This window comes from Nerophis lumbriciformis, linkage group LG26 (genome assembly GCF_033978685.3).
Source record: "Nerophis lumbriciformis linkage group LG26, RoL_Nlum_v2.1, whole genome shotgun sequence".
NCBI lineage: Eukaryota > Metazoa > Chordata > Actinopteri > Syngnathiformes > Syngnathidae > Nerophis > Nerophis lumbriciformis.
The window spans coordinates 12,000,001-12,022,012 of record NC_084573.2 but is presented as its reverse complement, the minus strand read 5'-3'; the positions used below and the strand labels follow the sequence as shown (position 1 = coordinate 12,022,012).

General features: G+C 36.6%; 1 protein-coding gene and 1 long non-coding RNA gene across 2 annotated transcripts in view; both read left to right on the top strand.

The window, feature by feature from the left end:
* matn3a (matrilin 3a) overlaps positions 1 to 17,105 on the top strand; it is a 31,150-nt gene extending 14,045 nt beyond the window's left edge. The window contains exons 3-6 of the mRNA XM_061987378.2: positions 944 to 1,432; positions 5,015 to 5,590; positions 16,721 to 16,846; positions 16,969 to 17,105. Of these exons, the coding sequence (XP_061843362.2) occupies positions 944 to 1,432; positions 5,015 to 5,590; positions 16,721 to 16,846; positions 16,969 to 17,105 (1,328 nt within the window). The remainder of the gene's footprint in view (positions 1 to 943; positions 1,433 to 5,014; positions 5,591 to 16,720; positions 16,847 to 16,968) is intronic.
* Positions 17,106 to 20,772: 3,667 nt separating this feature from the next.
* Positions 20,773 to 22,012, top strand: part of LOC140679837 (uncharacterized) — a 1,711-nt gene continuing 471 nt past the window's right edge. The window contains exon 1 of the long non-coding RNA XR_012051174.1: positions 20,773 to 22,012. This exon is cut by the window's right edge and continues 49 nt beyond it. This is a non-coding gene — a long non-coding RNA (uncharacterized lncRNA).

Sequence of the window (22,012 nt, the reverse complement as noted above, 5' to 3'; positions counted from 1 at the left end):
ACAACACAAACGCATCGTAGAAACAACATGCTTTTTGACGACGTTAAATCAATGTTGGGTTCTGACTTTGATTTGACGATTTTAATTTTGGTCATTTTCCAACCAATATTCTACCTCACAAATATGTTGAAACCATGCTTTTTGACAATGTTTAATCAATGTTGGGTTCTGACATTGATTTGACCATTGACTTTTGGTCATTTTCCAACCAATATTCTACAACATAAATGCAACGTTGAAACAACATGCTTTTTGCCGACGTTTAATCAATGTCGGGCTCTGACGTTGATTTGACCGTTGAGTTTTGGTCATTTTCCAACCAATATACTACGTCACAAACCTAACGTTGAAACAACATGCTTTTTGATGACGTTTAATCGATGTCGGGGTCTTACGTTGCTTTGACCGTTGACTTTTGGTAATTTCCCAAACAATATTCTACAACACAAACACAACGTTGAAACAACATGCTTTTTGACGACATTAAATCAATGTTGGGTTCTGACGTTGACATTTTACCAAAGAGTACGGTTCTGTTCTGTTGGGTCTAATATACAGGACAGGTAGGACCCCACAATCCTTTTTTCGGTTAGAAGCGCATGTAAAATGTTTAATTAATGAGGGACTGGGTGCTTCAAATGAAACGTTACCACAAACGGATTCCTCGCCCCTGATAAGAATATAACCGCTGGCTCCTATTGTGATCATGTCAAATTCGGTATTTTACACTCTTAAAATTAGGTGGGCTCCAAGTACAAGCCCCAATTTAGACAGGCCACAGTACAGTTTGCTTTATACCACAAAATGTAAATGCAAGACAGGTCAGAATTTAGCGTACCAAACTGTCCCACTTGGTGAAAACAAGGCTTTAGTGCTCACCATGTCAACTCTCCTCTGACCAACCTTTCCCCTACTAATGATCTCCTCTTTGGTGGCCCTGTAGTTCACAGAAGTGACTACACGTATAGAGGAGGGTATCACTACCACTACCAGCCACCAAGGATCCCTCCACCGGTAGTGTATCCGCCTTTTCCTCTATCTCCTCCAGTGACTTACCACAGACCCCCGCAAGCCCCCATGTGGCCCTATCAGCACACATTCAAGGGCCCACTGGTACCACAGGTACCCCACATTTACAAAGGTCCTGTAGCGCACCGTCCCCAGCATAAAATCAATGGCCTCTTACCTTACCACTCAAAAAAAGGTCCTTGCCCGACAAAATCCAACCCCACGGTAGCGACTACGCCTGTGGTGTACCTTCCGACTGTACCTCCCACCCTGAGGCAAACCACACAACCGACCTTGCCACCGACTACTACAACCCCCAAGCCAGTGGTGACCACCACGGCGGTGCCTGCCGTTGAGACCACCGCTCCAGTGCCGGTCAGTACCACAAGCGACCCCATGACCACCGTCAGTCCTGTGGAGACAGGTAGAATATTACCAGACAGGTTTCCTCCTTGTTTTGTGTGTCAGCTAGCAACAGGCATTAGCTTGTTTGGTTGCTACCATCTTGTTACATAATGTGGTTTATTTAATTAATACACGCAGTTAAATGTAATTATTGTAGTCATGATGAGGGATGGGTACCAAATTCGGAACTCTTATAGGCACGGACTAAATTCTGTAGGTATGGATTCAGGTAGAATCAAAAGGTGCCATATTTCGATACCTTTGTTGCACATGACGTCAAGTCCAGTTGAAAAATCTTTGCTGGGAAAAAATCACTCAGAGCGGACTCAGTGGACTGCCTCTAGGTTATGTTGCAATTTTCCATGCCAACGAAAAAAGTATGCGGATAGAAAACACGCAAAGTAAGCTAGCTCGATGCTAATCTACATGGGATTTGCCATAGACATACTACTGATTATTATTTGCAATTCTGCATGGTGATTTTTAACATCTCCAAATTTTGGTAATGAATTGTTTGTGTGCAATACTTACCGTATTAACACTTTTTAGGGTTTAACAAAAAAAAAAAGACTGGAACTTTCAAAGACCGCTTTTGGCTACGACAACACAACGTAACCCAGACCCGGGAAAATTAAGATCCGGGGGACGCAAGCGACCCATTAAGCTTTTCAATCTGGTCCGCCGGACATTCCCAAATAATTTTTTTAGATCTTTGAAATGGAAACTGTAGCTGCCATTATGATGTGCAGTGATGTTTTCTAATGACCGTAAGTCTTGAACTATACAAAGTATATTAAAATATGTCGATCGAGAGGGGGGGTGATGTTCATATGTCGTCAATATTCCGTGTTTTATCGTTCATAGTTAATATTGTAAATCCCACATTCTTTATTTTCATTTACATTCTGGGTGTCTCATTCAGTTAAAAAAAAGTAAAATATTCTATTCCGTTTTTTAAGGCGGTCTGTTATAACATTTTTAGCATTCAATCAGACATTATTGTGAGTTTTTGTATTAGTGTTCCTAAAAAGGACACGTTTTTTTCTCTAAATTTGGCCCCCCGAGTCAAAAAAATTGCCCAGGCCTGACGTGGTCTATACACTAGTGCCATCTATTGTCTTGAAATTGCAACTGCATGTAAAGCCTACTATATAATACTTGCAAATGAGACACAGAAGTGTAAGAAAACAAGATAGAACAACTGGACAATGCATTTATCATTGTCGGCTCTGTTAAATTGATAATAAATGTACTATGGCTCGGTTGGTAGAGCAGCCGTGCCAGCAACTTGACGGTTCCAGGTTCGATCCCCGATTCTGCCATCCTACTCACTGCCGTTGTGTCCTTGGGCAAGACACTTTACCCACCTTCACCCAGTGCAACAACCCACACTGGTTTAAATGTAGCTTAAAGATGTAGATAGTAGGTTTCACTTTGTGAAGCGCTTTGAGTCTCTATAGAAAAGTGTTATGTAAATATAATTCACTTCACTACATTTTGAACACATTTGGAAGACATGCAAACGCGCCGGTATCGATTATCCTGGTACCAGGTATTGGTACCATAACGATTCAAATGAATAGATACCCATCCCTAGTATACCGTATTTTCCGGATCATAGGGCGCACCGCATTATAAGGCGCACTGCCGATGAATGGTGTATTTTTGATCTTTTATCATATATTAAGCGCACCGTTATAACCGTTCTTTGGTCAAAATGTTGCATAGATGATGTTTTACAGATCATCTTCAAGCCGCTTTCTGACAGTCGCTTCAGGATGCGTCTTATTTACGTGTCTCACCTTTGGCAGCGTTTTCTCCCCACCATCTTTGTTGTAGCGGTGTAGCGTGCAAGGACGGGAGTGGAAGAAGTGTCAAAAGATGGAGCTAACTGTTTTAATGACATTTAGACTTTTACTTAAATCAATAACGGAGCAGCATCTCCTCATCCGGAAGCAACAACAACGCCGTAAATGTGTCCCGTGAAAAACCGTCCGACCGTAACTCTCTAATAACTGAAGTTCCTTGGGTGAATAATGTAAACTCACTACACCGGTATGTTTTAGCGCTTTCATGGCGAGTTTACTGACAGATATAAGTAAGAACTGTACACTACTTTATATTAGAAATGGCAACAGCGGAGGATGAATGTCCCATATAAAGAAGATAGAGAAAAATAAGAAGCTTATCGACTATGGTGTCGGCACGGACTACAAAGGCGGACGCAATTTTTCAGGGATTTATGAAGATCCCAAATACAGATCAGCAGGTACCAGAAGTTAAGAAAAGTTGCTTTTGCATAATATTGCGAAACAAAACGCCAGATAATATGTCTTACCTTATACACACACCATAATAATACTCCTATGTTTAATGCGCCAACAATCCCATCAAGTGGTGTGGCTTCATAGCTTACCAAAGTCGTACTAAAACATTTTGATAGATTTTTGAGCGCCGTGTGCAATGTTCTGTATTTTCAATGGAACATTTAAAATGTTGGTGTTGTTTACTTGGGACATATTGCAGTCTACACATATATGTTATGTTTGACTGCCATCTACTGGTCGCACTTATCATTACACCATGTACCAAATAAAATAGCTTTGAGGTGGGTAAGCTCAACCAAACGTATTCCTTATCAAATCAAATCAAATCAACTTTATTTATAAAGCACATTTAAAATTTACCACAGGGGTAGCCAAAGTGCTGTACAATGCACAGGTTAAAAGATAAAACGAGTACCGAGCAAACACAACACAACACAAACAGAACACGATAAAAAATAAATAATTAAAATAGAATTAATAAAAACAGGATCACAGCAGGTGTATTATGGGGCGCCATTACAGGATGGATATCACTCAGTGTTATCAGGCGCACCGGGGTATAGGACGCACCGTCGAGTTTTGAGGGAAAAAAAAAGATTTTAAGCGCGCCTTATGGTCCGGAAAATACGTAGTCATTGCTAAGCTTTAATATGCAGCCATGATAAATGACCGTGTTGTTTTTGTTATGTGAATTGGCCCCAATGTCTAAGGTTGCTTAGGGCCTCCAAATGACTGAAGTGCACACCAATATTTTACTCCCAAAATATGACACCAGTCTTTTCTCAGACACACTGAACCATTCTGTTGTAAATGTCCAGTGTTGGTCTGCAATAACTGATGATTCAAACTTGCATGTTTGCTCAACACAACAATAAATGCAACACTTGTTTTTTGTACAATTTGGTGTCTTCCAATGAAAGAGCACTAATGCCTTGCAATGGAAGTTGAGTGATAAAATATCTCTTAAAGATAAGAGTTGCATTTAGAATGAAAGTTTGCACGCAGATTTGTGTGCAAACTTTGTCAAGTGTAAGTGACGAGTGGACAACCACTCCCAAGTCCTTTGTTAGGTGTTGTTATGTCTTCTCTTGTGTGGCGTCCTTTTCATTCACACGCCTGTGATGAAAAGATAAGACCAATGTGATCAAACATCCTTTGACCATTTTCTGGAGACGATGCACAAAGCCTAAAAGTTCTCTGTGCATCTCTAACAAGTCTTCTTACTTGGTCAAAGAGTCAAAGGGTTCCATTAACGCTGCCATGTTGATCACCAGAGACAGACTCTCAGTGCAGGAGCCGGCCCTTGGACCTGGTCTTTATTATCGACAGCTCGCGCAGCATTCGTCCGAGCGATTTCGAGAAGGTCAAGATATTCCTGGCGGACATGGTGGACACGTTGGTCGTGGGCTCGGACGCCACAAGAGTAGCGGTGGTCAACTACGCCAGCACGGTCAAGATCGAGTTCCTGCTCAAGGACCACTTCAACAAAGCCGACATGAAGAAGGCCATCTCTCGGATCGAGCCCCTGGCGGCAGGCACTATGACAGGTTTGGCCATCAGGACGGCGTTGAACAAAGCCTTCATCGAGCAGTCCGGAGCCCGGCCTCGCTCGAGGAACATCGCCAAAGTGGCCATTATTGTGACGGACGGGAGACCTCAGGACCACGTGGAGGAAGTATCCGCCACCGCCCGGGCTGCGGGCATCCAGATCTACGCGGTCGGGGTGGACCGCGCCGACATGGCGTCTCTGAGGCAGATGGCCAGCTTACCGTTGGATGACCACGTCTTCTACGTGCAGACCTACGGCGTTATCGAGAAGCTCACCTCCGAGTTTCGGGAGACCCTGTGCGGTAGGACTCAGACGGAACAAGAAACCTTCTAATACCTATACCAATAAGCCCGGTTCTTACTTACAGGCACCTGCAGTCTAACTGGGGCGTTCGACATTCCTAATCATCTTGCACTCAAAAACCTAAGACATAGATTTTAATAAAGAACATGTGAACCTCTTCATAGACTGCAGATGTCGGCACTAGAACCTGAATTGAGCTACAGAATGAATCCCAAAGAAAGTCTTAGAGTCAAACAAGCCTTAAACTTTCAGCTAGAACAGTGGTTCTTAACCTTGTTGGAGGTAGCGAACCCCACCAGTTTCATATGCGCATTCACCGAACACTTCTTTAGTGAAAAATAAAATGTTATTTTTTTTCAAATTCAAGTTATATGTTTTTGGTAACACTTTAGTATGGGGAACATATTCTAAGTAACAAAGACTTCATTTAGTGTTATTTGGACACTAGGGGAACATATTCTAAGTAATAAAGACTTAATTTAGAGTTATTTGTTAGGGTCAGTGTTAGAGGGTTAGGGTTATAATAAGGCCATGCCGAATAAGGCATTAATAATTACTTAATAATGACTAGTTAATAGCCAATATGTTACTAATTTGCATGTTAATAAGCAACTAATTAATGGTGAATATGTTCCCCGCACTAAAGTGTTACCATGTTTTTTTACTGGTGCATAAAATGAACCGTGCATGAACATCATATCTCTCGTTTATGTTTTACTTGGTAAACACTTGAACGCAACATTCTTACTTTTAATGTACTTAGTAGACATTTGAATGCAACACTATTATTTTACTTGGTAAACACTTAAACACGCCATCCTTACTATTGATGTACTGAATAGACATATGAACGCAACACTCAAACTATTATTTTACATGGTAAACACATGAACACAACATTCTTACTATTGATGTACTTAATAGACATTTGAACGCAACACTCACACTATTATTTTACGTGGTAAACACTTGAACACAACATTCTTACTATTGATGTACTTAATATACATTTGAACGCAACACTCACACTATTATTTTACTTGGTAAACACTTAAACACACCATCCTTACTATTGATGTACTTAATAGACATATGAACGCAACACTCACACTATTATTTTACATGGTAAACACTTGAACACAACATTCTTACTATTGATATACTTAATAGACATTTGAACGCAACACTCCTGTTTATGTTTTGCTTGGTAAACACTTGAACACAACATTCTTAGTATTGATGTACTTAATAGACATTTGAACACAACAATCTCGTTAATGTTTTACTTGGTAAACACTTGAACGCAACATTCTTACTATTGATCTACTTAGTAGACATTTGAATGCAACGCTCTCGTTAAGTTTTACTTGGTAAACACTTGAACACAACATTCTTACTTTTAATGTACTTAGTAGACATTTGAATGCAACACTATTATTTTACGTGGTAAACACTTAAACACACCATCCTTACTATTGATGTACTAATAGACATATGAACGCAACACTCACACTATTATTTTACTTGGTAAACACTTGAACACAACATTCTTACTATTGATGTACTTAGTAGACATTTGAATGCAACACTCCCACTATTTTACTTGTTAAACACTTGAACACAACATTCTTACTATTGATGTACTTAGTAAACATTTGAACGCAACACTCTCGTTTATGTTTTACTTGGTAAACACTTGAACACAACATTCTTACTATTGATGTACTTAATAGACATTTGAACGCAACACTCCTGTTTATGTTTTGCTTGGTAAACACTTGAACACAACATTCTTAGTATTGATGTACTTAATAGACATTTGAACACAACAATCTCGTTAATGTTTTACTTGGTAAACACTTGAATGCAACATTCTTACTATTGATCTACTTAGTAGACATTTGAATGCAACAATCTCGTTTATGTTTTACTTGGTAAACACTTGAACACAACATTCTTACTTTTAATGTACTTAGTAGACATTTGAATGCAACACTATTATTTTACTTGGTAAACACTTGAACACACCATCCTTACTATTGATGTACTTAGTAGACATTTGAATGCAACACTCCCACTATTATTTTACTTGATAAACACTTGAACACACCATCCTTACTATTGATGTACTTAGTAGACATTTGAATGCAACACTCCCACTATTATTTTACTTGATAAACACTTGAACACAACATTCTTACTATTGATGTACTTAGTAAACATTTGAACGCAACACTCTCGTTATTGTTTTACTTGGTAAACACTTGAACGCAACATTTTTACTATTGATGTACTTAATAGACATTTGAACGCAACAATCTTGTTAATGTTTTACTTGGTAAACACTTGAACACAACATTCTTACTTTTAATGTACTTAGTAGACATTTGAATGCAACACTATTATTTTACTTGGTAAACACTTAAACACACCATCCTTACTATTGATGTACTTAATAGACATATGAACGCAACACTCACACTATTATTTTACATGGTAAACACTTGAACACAACATTCTTACTATTGATGTACTTAGTAGACATTTGAACGCAACACTCCTGTTTGTTTTGCTTGGTAAACACTTGAACACAACATTCTTAGTATTGATGTACTTAATAGACATTTGAACACAACAATCTCGTTAATGTTTTACTTGGTAAACACTTGAACGCAACATTCTTACTATTGATCTACTTAGTAGACATTTGAATGCAACACTCTTGTTTATGTTTTACTTGGTAAACACTTGAACACAACATTCTTACTTTTAATGTACTTAGTAGACATTTTAATGCAACACTATTATTTTACTTGGTAAACACTTGAACACACCATCCTTACTATTGATGTACTTAGTAGACATTTGAATGCAACACTCTCGTTTATGTTTTACTTGGTAAACACTTGAACACAACATTCTTACTATTCATGTACTTAATAGACATTTGAACGCAACACTCCTGTTTATGTTTTGCTTGGTAAACACTTGAACACAACATTCTTACTATTGATCTACTTAGTAGACATTTGAACGCAACAATCTCGTTTATGTTTTACTTGGTAAACACTTGAACACAACATTCTAACTTTTAATGTACTTAGTAGACATTTGAATTCAACACTGTTATTTTACTTGGTAAACACTTGAACACACCATCCTTACTATTGATGTATTTAGTAGACATTTGAATGCAACACTCCCACTATTATTTTACTTGGTAAACACTTGAACACAACATTCTTACTATTGATGTACTTAATAGACATTTGAACGCACACTCCTGTTTATGTTTTGCTTGGTAAACACTTGAACACAACATTCTTACTATTGATCTACTTAGTAGACATTTGAATGCAACACTCTCGTTTATGTTTTACTTGGTAAACACTTGAACACAACATTCTTACTTTTAATGTACTTAGTAGACATTTTAATTCAACACTATTATTTTACTTGGTAAACACTTGAACACACCATCCTTACTATTGATGTACTTAGTAGACATTTGAATGCAACACTCCCACTATTATTTTACTTAGTAAACACTTGAACACAACATTCTTACTATTGATGTACTTAGTAGACATTTGAATGCAACACTCCCACTATTATTTTACTTGTTAAACACTTGAACACAACATTCTTACTATTGATGTACTTAGTAAACATTTGAACGCAACACTCTCGTTTATGTTTTACTTGGTAAACACTTGAACGCAACATTCTTACTATTGATCTACTTAGTAGACATTTGAATGCGACACTCTCGTTTATGTTTTACTTGGTAAACACTTGAACACAACATTCTTACTTTTAATGTACTTAGTAGACATTTTAATTCAACACTATTATTTTACTTGGTAAACACTTGAACACACCATCCTTACTATTGATGTACTTAGTAGACATTTGAATGCAACACTCCCACTATTATTTTACTTGATAAACACTTGAACACAACATTCTTACTATTGATGTACTTAATAGACATTTGAACGCAACACTCCTGTTTATGTTTTGCTTGGTAAACACTTGAACACAACATTCTTAGTATTGATGTACTTAATAGACATTTGAACACAACAATCTTGTTAATGTTTTACTTGGTAAACACTTGAACGCAACATTCTTACTATTGATCTACTTAGTAGACATTTGAATGCAACACTCTTGTTTATGTTTTACTTGGTAAACACTTGAACACAACATTCTTACTTTTAATGTACTTAGTAGACATTTTAATGCAACACTATTATTTTACTTGGTAAACACTTGAACACACCATCCTTACTATTGATGTACTTAGTAGACATTTGAATGCAACACTCTCGTTTATGTTTTACTTGGTAAACACTTGAACACAACATTCTTACTATTCATGTACTTAATAGACATTTGAACGCAACACTCCTGTTTATGTTTTGCTTGGTAAACACTTGAACACAACATTCTTACTATTGATCTACTTAGTAGACATTTGAACGCAACAATCTCGTTTATGTTTTACTTGGTAAACACTTGAACACAACATTCTAACTTTTAATGTACTTAGTAGACATTTTAATTCAACACTGTTATTTTACTTGGTAAACACTTGAACACACCATCCTTACTATTGATGTACTTAGTAGACATTTGAATGCAACACTCCCACTATTATTTTACTTGGTAAACACTTGAACACAACATTCTTACTATTGATGTACTTAGTAAACATTTGAACGCAACACTCTCGTTTATATTTGACTTGGTAAACACTTGAACGCAACATTTTTACTATTGATGTACTTAATAGACATTTGAACGCAACACTCCTGTTTATGTTTTACTTGGTAAACACTTGAACACAACATTCTTACTATTGATGTACTTAATAGACATTTGAACGCAACACTCCTGTTTATGTTTTGCTTGGTAAACACTTGAACACAACATTCTTACTATTGATCTACTTAGTAGACATTTGAATGCAACACTCTTGTTTATGTTTTACTTGGTAAACACTTGAACACAACATTCTTTCTTTTAATGTACTTAGTAGAAATTTTAATGCAACACTATTATTTTACTTGGTAAACACTTGAACACACCATCCTTACTATTGATGTACTTAGTAGACATTTGAATGCAACACTCTCGTTTATGTTTTACTTGGTAAACACTTGAACGCAACATTTTTACTATTGATGTACTTAATAGACATTTGAACGCAACACTCCTGTTTATGTTTTGCTTGGTAAACACTTGAACACAACATTCTTAGTATTGTACTTAATAGACATTTGAACACAACAATGTCGTTAATGTTTTACTTGGTAAACACTTGAACGCAACATTCTTACTATTGATCTACTTAGTAGACATTTGAATGCAACACTCTCGTTTATGTTTTACTTAGTAAACACTTGAACACAACATTCTTACTTTTAATGTACTTAGTAGACATTTTAATGCAACACTATTATTTTACTTGGTAAACACTTGAACACATCATCCTTACTATTGATGTACTTAGTAGACATTTGAATGCAACACTCCCACTATTATTTTACTTGGTAAACACTTGAACACAACATTCTTACTATTGATGTACTTAATAGACATTTGAACGCAACATTCCTGTTTATGTTTTGCTTGGTAAACACTTGAACACAACATTCTTAGTATTGATGTACTTAATAGACATTTGAACACAACAATCTTGTTAATGTTTTACTTGGTAAACACTTGAACGCAACATTCTTACTATTGATCTACTTAGTAGACATTAGAATGCAACACTCTCGTTTATGTTTTACTTGGTAAACACTTGAACACAACATTCTTACTTTTAATATACTTAGAGATTTTAATGCAACACTATTATTTTACTTGGTAAACACTTGAACACACCATCCTTACTATTGATGTACTTAGTAGACATTTGAATGCAACACTTCCACTATTTTTTTACTTGGTACACACCTGAACACAACATTCTTACTATTGATGTACTTAATAGACATTTGAATGCAACACTCCCACTATTATTTTACTTGTTAAACACTTGAACACAACATTTTTACTATTGATGTACTTAGTAAACATTTGAACGCAACTCTCTCGTTTATGTTTTACTTGGTAAACACTTGAATGCAACATTTTTATGATTGATGTACTTAATAGACATTTGAACGCAACAATCTCGTTAATGTTTTAATGTTCAAAGAACAAAACCAACACGGTGCATAAACTCACAACAAATTACACACCTGCAAACCAGTCTGCTATTGCCGTATCCGTAATACGCCGATAGGGAGAAGTTTGTATTTACACGATGAGTCGGGTGTGTTTTGACCTCTGCCGAACCCCTGAGGCCGACTCACCGAACCCCTAGGGTTCGATCGAACCCAGGTTAAGAACCACTGAGCTAGAGACATATCTATTTATACTTGTTGTACTATTAGAGACAGAACCTCATTTAGTTCCAGTCATTGTCAAAATTTTACATGTGTCACCTCCCAGGTGCCACCATTTTTGCTTCTTTCGCGTGCCAGAACAATCTAACGTCAATATTTGAGTTAAACAATATTACATCGGATTTTGGTGAATATCTTTGCATTTGTACGGCTATTTCTAGAGGTGTCGTATACAACGTTTTAACTTCCGATACGATACCAATTTTGGAGCCTTAAGTGCATGCCGATACCAATATTAATCTGATACGATATCAGCAGGAATCATAGTACATACTAGGGTTGTACAGTATACCGGTACTGGTATAGTATCGCGGTACTAGTGAATCAAAAACGGTACTATACTCGGTTTGAAAAGTACCGGTTCCCGGGCATGACTGCGCATCGTGACGTCGTGACATTGCTGGTTTTACGAGCAGAGGAGCATGTTCGGCAGCGCGCACACACAGAGTACTTCCAAGCAGACCCAGCGTGTAGACAGAAAAGGGAGAACGGACGCATTTTGGTCTAAAAACTAAAGATAAAGGTGAAGTTATAACACTGAAACGCCCTCAGCTAGCTAGCGGCTAAAGTTTAGCTGCAGTCTGCAGTGTTTTAGCTACTTCTAAATCACTAATCCTCGTCTCCATGGCGACGAATAAAGTAAGTTTCTTACAAGTTTCATTATCACTGCAGGACGAGGAATAGCTAAACATGCTTCACTCCACACCGTAGGAGGATAGGACCCTGAACGTAAACAAATGCCATGGGTGGATCTACACCTGACATCCACTGTAATGATACCAAGTACAAGAGCGTATCTAGTCGATACTACTATGATTACAGCGTCACAAAATATTTTTTCCGTTTTTAACAATTCATACTATGTTTATAAAGTCAGGAAATATGTCCCTGGACACATGAGGACTTTGAATATGACCAATGTATGATCCTGTAACTTCTTGGTATCGGATCAATACCTAAATATGTGGTATCATCCAAAACTGATGTAAAGCATCCAAACAACAGAAGAACAAGTGATTATTACATTTTAACAGAAGTGTAGATAGAACATGTTAAAAGAGAAAGTAAGCAGATAATAACAGTAAATAAATGAACAAGTGGATTAAATAATCAAATTTTACAGTTTGTCCCTCATAATTTTGAGAAAATAATAGAATGATTAGTGACACAATATGTTACTGCATATGTCAGCAGACTAATTAGGAGCCTTTGTTTGTTTACTTACTACTAAAAGACAAGTTGTCTCGTATGTTCACTATTTTATTTAAGGACAGAATTGCAATAATAAACATATGTTTAATGTACCCTAAGATTTGTTGTTAAAAAAAAGCCAATAATGCCATTTTTTTGTGGTCCCCCTTATTTACAAAAGTACCGAAAAGTATCTAAATACATTTTACCGGTACTAAAATATTGGTATCGGGACAACGCTATTACATACTTTTATTATTTTGTAGTGTAGAACGTTATAAAAGGTTAGATCGAGTGAAATTACTCAGAGAATAAGGATAGGTATGAAAACACTAACCTTTTTAATGATTTTTAAAGTGTTTAGTTGCGTTTTCAGTGCCACCTAGTGGTCACAATAATTCACGACTAATATGCTTCGACTTTTGTATGTGTAAGTAATATGCAACTATAACTATTAGACAAATGTTAAAAGTTAAAGTACCACTGATCGTCACACACACACTAGGTGTGGTGAAATTACACTCTGCATTCGACCCATCCCCTTGTTCCACCCCCTGGGAGGTGAGGTGAGGGGAGCAGTGAGCAACAGCGGTGGCCGCGCTCGGGAATCGTTTTGGTGATTTAACCCCCAATTCCAACCCTGTGTTTTTGAAAGCAATACTGTTCAATTAAGGAGACTTATTATGTACAATATGCCTCACTTGTGCTATTGTGTGCCTGTCGAGCTGTTGTGTAGCTGCTAGTAGCCTACCATGTTTACCTTTTGTCAATGACTTGACTAAAATACAACAAAAGATCACATTTGTGTGCTTATTGGAGGACATTCAGAGGGTAACTTTGCACAAGTAAACATGCTACAGGACTGCTTGTATCCGTGCTTATAACACAGATTTTAGGTGCAAGCCGATATCATCCGACTTGTTTATTTTGCTGATATCAAACCAATATTGGATCGGGACACTCCTAATTATTTCATACAGGTTTCAAAACTAACATCCTCTGTGTTTTGCTTAACTATTTTAATTTCCGTAAATCCCTTCCTGCGTACAACCAGTTTGACAATCAATGTCTAGCAGACGTTTGAACAAATGAGGTTCTGCTCTTAACTCATTTTACATATTAATCCCATTGATCCCAAGTCTACTGTTTTATCATTTTGTCCCGATAGTTCCGATCAATACCAAGTGAATTTACGGTGATTAGTTAAGATTTGAATACATTTTTAGCATTGTGTAGGGTAGAACCATAACCTGTACGTCCTACAACAGACCTGGGCAAATTAAGGCCCGGGGGACACCTGCGGCCCGTTAAGTTTTTCAATCCGGCCCGCTGGACATTCCCAAATAATTTATTTAGATCTTCAAGATGGAAAGTGTAGCTGCCGTTACGATGTGCAGTGATGTTTTCTAATGACTGTAAGTCTTGAACTATACAAAGTATTTCAATGTTTGGAATCTGAGCTTTTGCATGATATACTAGTTACTATGGTAATCGAATTAGTTATTATGGTAATTAATTAGTTACTATGGTAATCTACAAACCCCGTTTCCATATGAGTTGGGAAATTGTGTTAGATGTAAATATAAACGGAATACAATGATTTGCAAATCCTTTTCAAGCCATATTCAGTTGAATATGCTACAAAGACAACATATTTGATGTTCAAACTGATAAACTTTTTTTTTTTGTGTGCAAATAATCATTAACTTTAGAATTTGATGCCAGCAACACTTGACAAAGAAGTTGGGAAAGGTGGCAATAAATACTGATAAAGTTGAGGAATGCTCATCCAACACTTATTTGGAACATCCCACAGGTGAACAGGCAAATTGGGAACAGGTGGGTGCCATGATTGGGTATAAAAGTAGATTCCATGAAATGCTCAGTCATTCACAAACAAGGATGGGGCGAGGGTCACCACTTTGACCGCGTGAGCAAATTGTTGAACAGTTTAAGAAAAACCTTTCTCAACCAGCTACTGCAAGGAATTTAGGGATTTCACCATCTACGGTCCGTAATATCATCAAAGGGTTCAGAGAATCTGGAGAAATCACTGCACGTAAGCAGCGAAGCCCATGACCTTCGATCCCTCAGGCTGTACTGCATCAACAAGCGACATCAGTGTGTAAAGGATATCACCACATGGGCTCAGGAACACTTCAGAAACCCACTGTCAGTAACTACAGTTGGTCGCTACATCTGTAAGTGCAAGTTAAAACTCTCCTATGCAAGGCGAAAACCGTTTATCAACAACACCCAGAAACGTCGTCGGCTTCGCTGGGCCTGAGCTCATCTAAGATGGACTGATACAAAGTGGAAAAGTGTTTTGTGGTCTGACGAGTCCACATTTCAAATTGTTTTTGGAAACTGTGGACGTCGTGTCCTCCGGACCAAAGAGGAAAAGAACCATCCGGATTGTTATAGGCGCAAAGTTCAAAAGGCAGCATGTGTGATGGTATGGGGGTGTATTAGTGCCCAAGACATGGGTAACTTACACATCTGTGAAGGCGCCATTAATGCTGAAAGGTACATACAGGTTTTGGAGCAACATATGTTGCCATCCAAGCAACGTTACCATGGACGCCCCTGCTTATTTCAGCAAGACAATGCCAAGCCACGTGTTACATCAACGTGGCTTCATAGTAAAAGAGTGTGGGTACTAGACTGGCCTGCCTGTAGTCCAGACCTGTCTCCCATTGAAAATGTGTGGCGCATTATGAAACCTAAAATACCACAACGGAGACCCCCGGACTGTTGAACAACTTAAGCTGTACATCAAGCAAGAATGGGAAAGAATTCCACCTGAGAAGCTTAAGAAATGTGTCTCTTCAGTTCCCAAACGTTTACTGAGTGTTGTTAAAAGGAAAGGCCATGTAACACAGTGGTGAACATGCCCTTTCCCAACTACTTTGGCACGTGTTGCAGCCATGAAATTCTAAGTTAATTATTATTTGCAAAATAAAATAAAAATGTATGTCTTTGTAGTGCATTCAATTGAATATGGGTTGAAAAGGATTTGCAAATCATTGTATTCCGTTTATATTTACATGTAACACAATTTCCCAACTCATATGGAAACGGGGTTTGTAAAATATGTCGATGGAGAGGGGGAAGTGACGTTCATATGTTATCAATATTCAGTGTTTTATCGTTCATAGTTAATATTGTAAATCCCACATTCTTTATTTTCATGTACATTCTGGGTGTCTCATTCAGTAAAAAAATGTAAAATTCCATTCCGTTTTTTAAGGCGTTCCATCATAAAGTTTTTAGCATTCAGACATTATTGTGAGGTTTTGTATTAGTGTTCCTAAAAATCAGATATACCGGCCCCTCAGACACATTTTTTTCTCTAAATTTGGCCCCCCGAGTCAAAATAATTGCCCAGGCCTGTCCTACATCATATTGTAGTGTATTGTATATTTGTAGTACCAGCAGAATGAGCCCCTTATTCCTTACGTCCCGGAAAATTGTAGGTCTGGACCCCTGTGTGATTGGAAACGACTGCGAGCACACCTGTGTCAACAACGACACGTCCTACTACTGCAAGTGCCGCCATGGTTATACCCTGAATGCGGACCAGAGGACGTGTTCCCTGAAACGTAAGCTCTTACGGATTCTACTGTTTCTTGGATTAAAAACTGCTGATATTACTGAATTGATGGTGAATGTAACGATTTCAAATGCCTTTGGTTTATGTCACGTGTCATCATTGTTGGCGTAGAGGTGAAAGTGGAGGTGCTGGTGGTGGATCCTTGCAAGTGTGAAGCCAGGCTGGCTTTCCAGAAGCAGACGCAGGCAGCCATGCAGCAGCTCACTGCCAAACATATCCTTCACATACTGTATGCTACTGTGCAGTAGAGAGGGGCTTCATATGGCCCCATTCGTCACGGTTTACCTGACACACGTAACGTGACAAATTTACACTTTAGCCGCCAGGTGGCAGTAGAGGGTTGAATATCTTAAAATGTGTTTAGTGGCATTTCTAATTTAGACCACAGCGTCATTTGCTATGGAGAGTGGCACTTTCTATCATTTTCAGTAGACTGCATTGTAAAATGTGTATGGGCCATGTGAATCGCTTCCCTACTGTATGTTTACCGTGTGCTACCGTATGTCCTACTGGTAGCCAGCATCCTCTGCAGTGGTCATTTGTTTTTGCAAGGCAAGGCAACTTTATTTGTATAGCACTTTTCATACACAAGGCAGACTCAAAGTGCTTCACAGACCTATTTGCGCTATTTCTTTTGTCAGAGTTGCACATTTCAGCCCAAAAAATTCCCCCTTTATGCAAAGCACAAATGTCCACTGCAGAGGACGCTGGTCCTCAGAAGGACATATACACCAACTGTATGTACACACTCTCTATGTACTGTGTACTCTCTGTATATACTACCTCTCTATATACTATCTCTGTATATACACCCTCTAGCCACAGCGTTAGGTAGATGGATGAATGGATTAATGAACACTTTATTCATTATTCATACATTACATGGGCAGATAAGCAAACATATGGATGAACTGTGGGATGAATGGATGGACAAATAATTAATGGGTGGATGTGTGAATGAATGAATACATACGTTATAAATGAATGGATGAATATGAATAAATACTTTATGGATAGATGGATGATGGCTGGATGGGTGGATAGATTGATGGATCAATACTTTATAGATGGTGGATGTCCGTATGGATGAGTGAATGAATAGATACATACTTTATAAATTAATTGATTATACGTATGAATAGTGTATTTATGATTGGAGGAATGGAGCAGTAATATTTTTTTTAGATAGTGGATGTACGTTTGGATGAGTGAATGAATAGATACATATTTTATCAATTAATTGAATAATATGCATGAATACTTTATTCATGGTTGATGGATGGATGGATAGATGAATGACTGGATGAATTAATACTTTTTAGATGGTGGACGTACATTTGGATGAGTGAATGAATAGATACATTATAAATGAATGGATTAATATGTATGAATACTTTATTTATGGTTGATGGGTGGATGGATAGATGAATGGCTGGATGAATTAATACTTTTTAGATGGTGAATGTAAGTATGGATGAGTGAATGAATAGATACATATTTTTTATGGATTATATGGATGAATAGTGTATTTATGATTGGAGCGATTGGATGATGTAACACTTTTTTTAGATAGTGGATGTACGTTTGGATGAGTGAATGAATAGATATATACTTTATGAATTAATTGATTAATATGCATGAATAATTTATTCATGGTTGATGGATGGATAGATGAATGGCTGGATGAATTAATACTTTTTAGATGGTGAATGGATGAGTAAATGAATAGATACATATTTTTATAAATTAATGGATTGATATGGATGGATGGGTGAACTATTTTTTAATAGTGGATGGATGCATGGATGGGTGAATGGATGTATAAATACTTTATAAATGAGTGGATGAATACGGATTAATAGTTTATTGATGATGGATGGATGGATGAATAGTTTATAGATGGTGTATGCTTGTATGGATAATTCAATAAATGGCTACATACTTTATAAATAAGTGGATGAATATGAATTAATAATTTATTGATGGAAGGATGAATGAATGCATACTTTTTAAATGGTAGATTGATGGATAGATGGATGACTGGATGAATGAAACATACTTTGAAAATGGGTTAATAATTTATTGATGATTGATGGATGAATACTTTGGATACATGTATGGATTATGAATGAATAAATGCATACTTTATAAATAAATTGATTACTATGGATGAATACTTTATTTAAGGTTGGATGGATGGAAGTATAGGTGAATGGCTGAATGAATTGATACTTTTTAGATGGTGGATGTACGTATGGATGAGTGAATGAATAGATACATGTATAAATTAATGGAATAATATGATTGAATACTTTATTGATGGATGAATACATTTTAGATGGTGGATGATGCATAGATGGGTGAATGGATGTATACATACTTTATAAATGAGTGGATACATATGGAGTAATAATTTATTGATGATGATGGACGAATTAATACTTTATTGATGGTGTATGCTCGTATGGATAAGTGAATAAATGGCTACATACTTTACAAATGAGTGGATGAATATGAATACATAATTTATTGATGGAAGTAGGGATGAATGAATACTTTTTAAATGATAGATAGATGGATCGATGACTGAATGAATGGATACATACTTTATAAATGAGAGGATGAATATGGGTAAATAATTTATTGATGATAGATGATGGATGAATGAGTCCTTTATTGATGATGGATGGATTCATTTATAAGTGAATTAAAGGATACATATTTATAAATGAGTGAATGAATACTTAATAATGGATGAGAGATGGTTGGATGGATGCATGTATGGAGGATTGAAAGAATGGATACATACTTAATAAATGAGTTGATGAATATGGATGAATCTTTTTTTGATGATGGATGAATAAATACTTTATTCATGGTGGATGCATTTATAAGTGAATGAATGGATACATATTTTATAAATGAGTGAATAAATACTTAATTAATGATGGATAATGATGGTTGGATGGATGAATACTTTATAGACCGTGGTTGGACGGATGGATGAGTGAATGAATGGATACATACTAAATAAATGAGTGGATGGATATAGATGAATACATTTTTGATGATGGATGAATGAATACTTTATTCATGGTGGATGCATTTATAAGTGAATGAATGGATACATATTTTATAAATGAGTGAATAAATACTTAATTAATGATGGATGAAAGATGGTTGGATGGATGAATAATTTATAGACCGTGGTTGGACGGATGGATGTGTGAATGAATGGATACATACTTTATAAATGAGTGGATGGATATAGATGAATACTTGATGGAAGGGTGGTGGATAAATAGTATGTTTGCATTGGCGAATCAATGAATAAATACTTTATATTTGAATGGATGAATTAAAAAATATGGGTGAATACTTTATGGATGGATGGAGAATACTTTATAAATGATTGGATGAATTGATTAAAATGGAAAATTACTTGATGGAAGGAGGAATGGATGGATAGAGAATACTTTATAAATGATTGGATGAATTGATTAAAATGGATGCTTTCTTGATGGAAGGAGAGATGGATGGATGGAGAATACTTTATAAATGATTGGATGAATTGATTAAAATGGAAAATTAAGAGAATACTTTATAAATGATTGGATGAATTGATTAAAATGGAAAATTACTTGATGGATGGATGAAGAATACTTTATAAATGTTTGGATGAATTGATTAAAATGGATAATTACTTAATAGAAGGAGGGCTGGATGGATGGATGGATGGAGAATACTTTATAAATGATTGGATGAATTGATTAAAATGGAAAATTAAGAGAATACTTTATAAATGATTGGATGAATTGATTAAAATGGAAAATTACTTGATGGATGGATGAAGAATACTTTATAAATGTTTGGATGAATTGATTAAAATGGATAATTACTTAATAGAAGGAGGGCTGGATGGAGAATACCTTATAAATGATTGGATGAATTGATTAAAATGGAAAATTACTTGATAGATGGATGGAGAATACTTTATATATGTTTGGATGAATTGATTAAAATGGATAATTGCTTAATAGAAGGAGGGATGGATGGATGGAGAATACTTTATAAATGATTGGATGAATTTATTAAAATTGATAATTACTTGATGGAAGGAGGGATGGATGGATGGAGAATACTTTATAAATGATTGGATGAATTGATTAAAATTGATAATTACTTAATAGGAGGGATGATGGATGGAGAATACTTTATAAATGATTGGATGAATTGATTAAAATGGATAATTACTTGATGGAAGGAGGGATGGATGGATGGATAATACTTTATAAATGTTTGGATGAATTGATTAAAATGGATAATTGCTTAATAGAAGGAGGGATGGATGGATGGCTGGAGAATACTTTATAAATGATTGGATGAATTGATTAAAATGGATAATTACTTGATGGAAGGAGGGATGGATGGATAGAGAATACTTAGCTTAAAGGGTGAGTGAATGAATAGACACTCTATGGATAATGGATGGATGGAAGGATGAACAGATGATTGGACAGATGTAAATGGATGGAAGGCTGCTTCATTAAGGACAGAGGGGTGACAGGATGAACAAATGAACAAATACTATGTAAATGGGTGGTTGGTGATGAATGAATGCAAAGATGAAGGGATTAATACTTTATAGGTGGATAATAAACGCAGTATTGGATGGATGGATGATTGGACTGATGATAAAGAGACGATGAAATTGTTTGAATGAATGATGAAAGCATGAACAGAGGGAGAAATAGTTTATATGACTAGATGTTTGGATGGCTCGATGATGAAGGGGTGGACATATACTTTATAGATGGGTAGACGGTTGGGTGAATGGATGTGAATATTAATGGTGGAATACATTATAGATGAATGAATGAACGACTGGATGAATGAATGAATGAATTATTGATTGGTCTGTGGCTGAACATATTATTGGACGTACAATGAAGGGATGGATGACTACTTCATAGATAAAAGATGGATGGATGGCTGGATGAATAGATGAATGGAGAGATAGTAGCTAGACAGGGAAAGGAAGTGAGGGAAGGAGATGCACGAGGTAGAGTTGGAGCAACATTTCGCAGCGTGTGCCAGTAAATGTGTTTGCAGATGCTCCTTGACTGAGGCCACTAGCTGATGTGGCAGCAAGGAT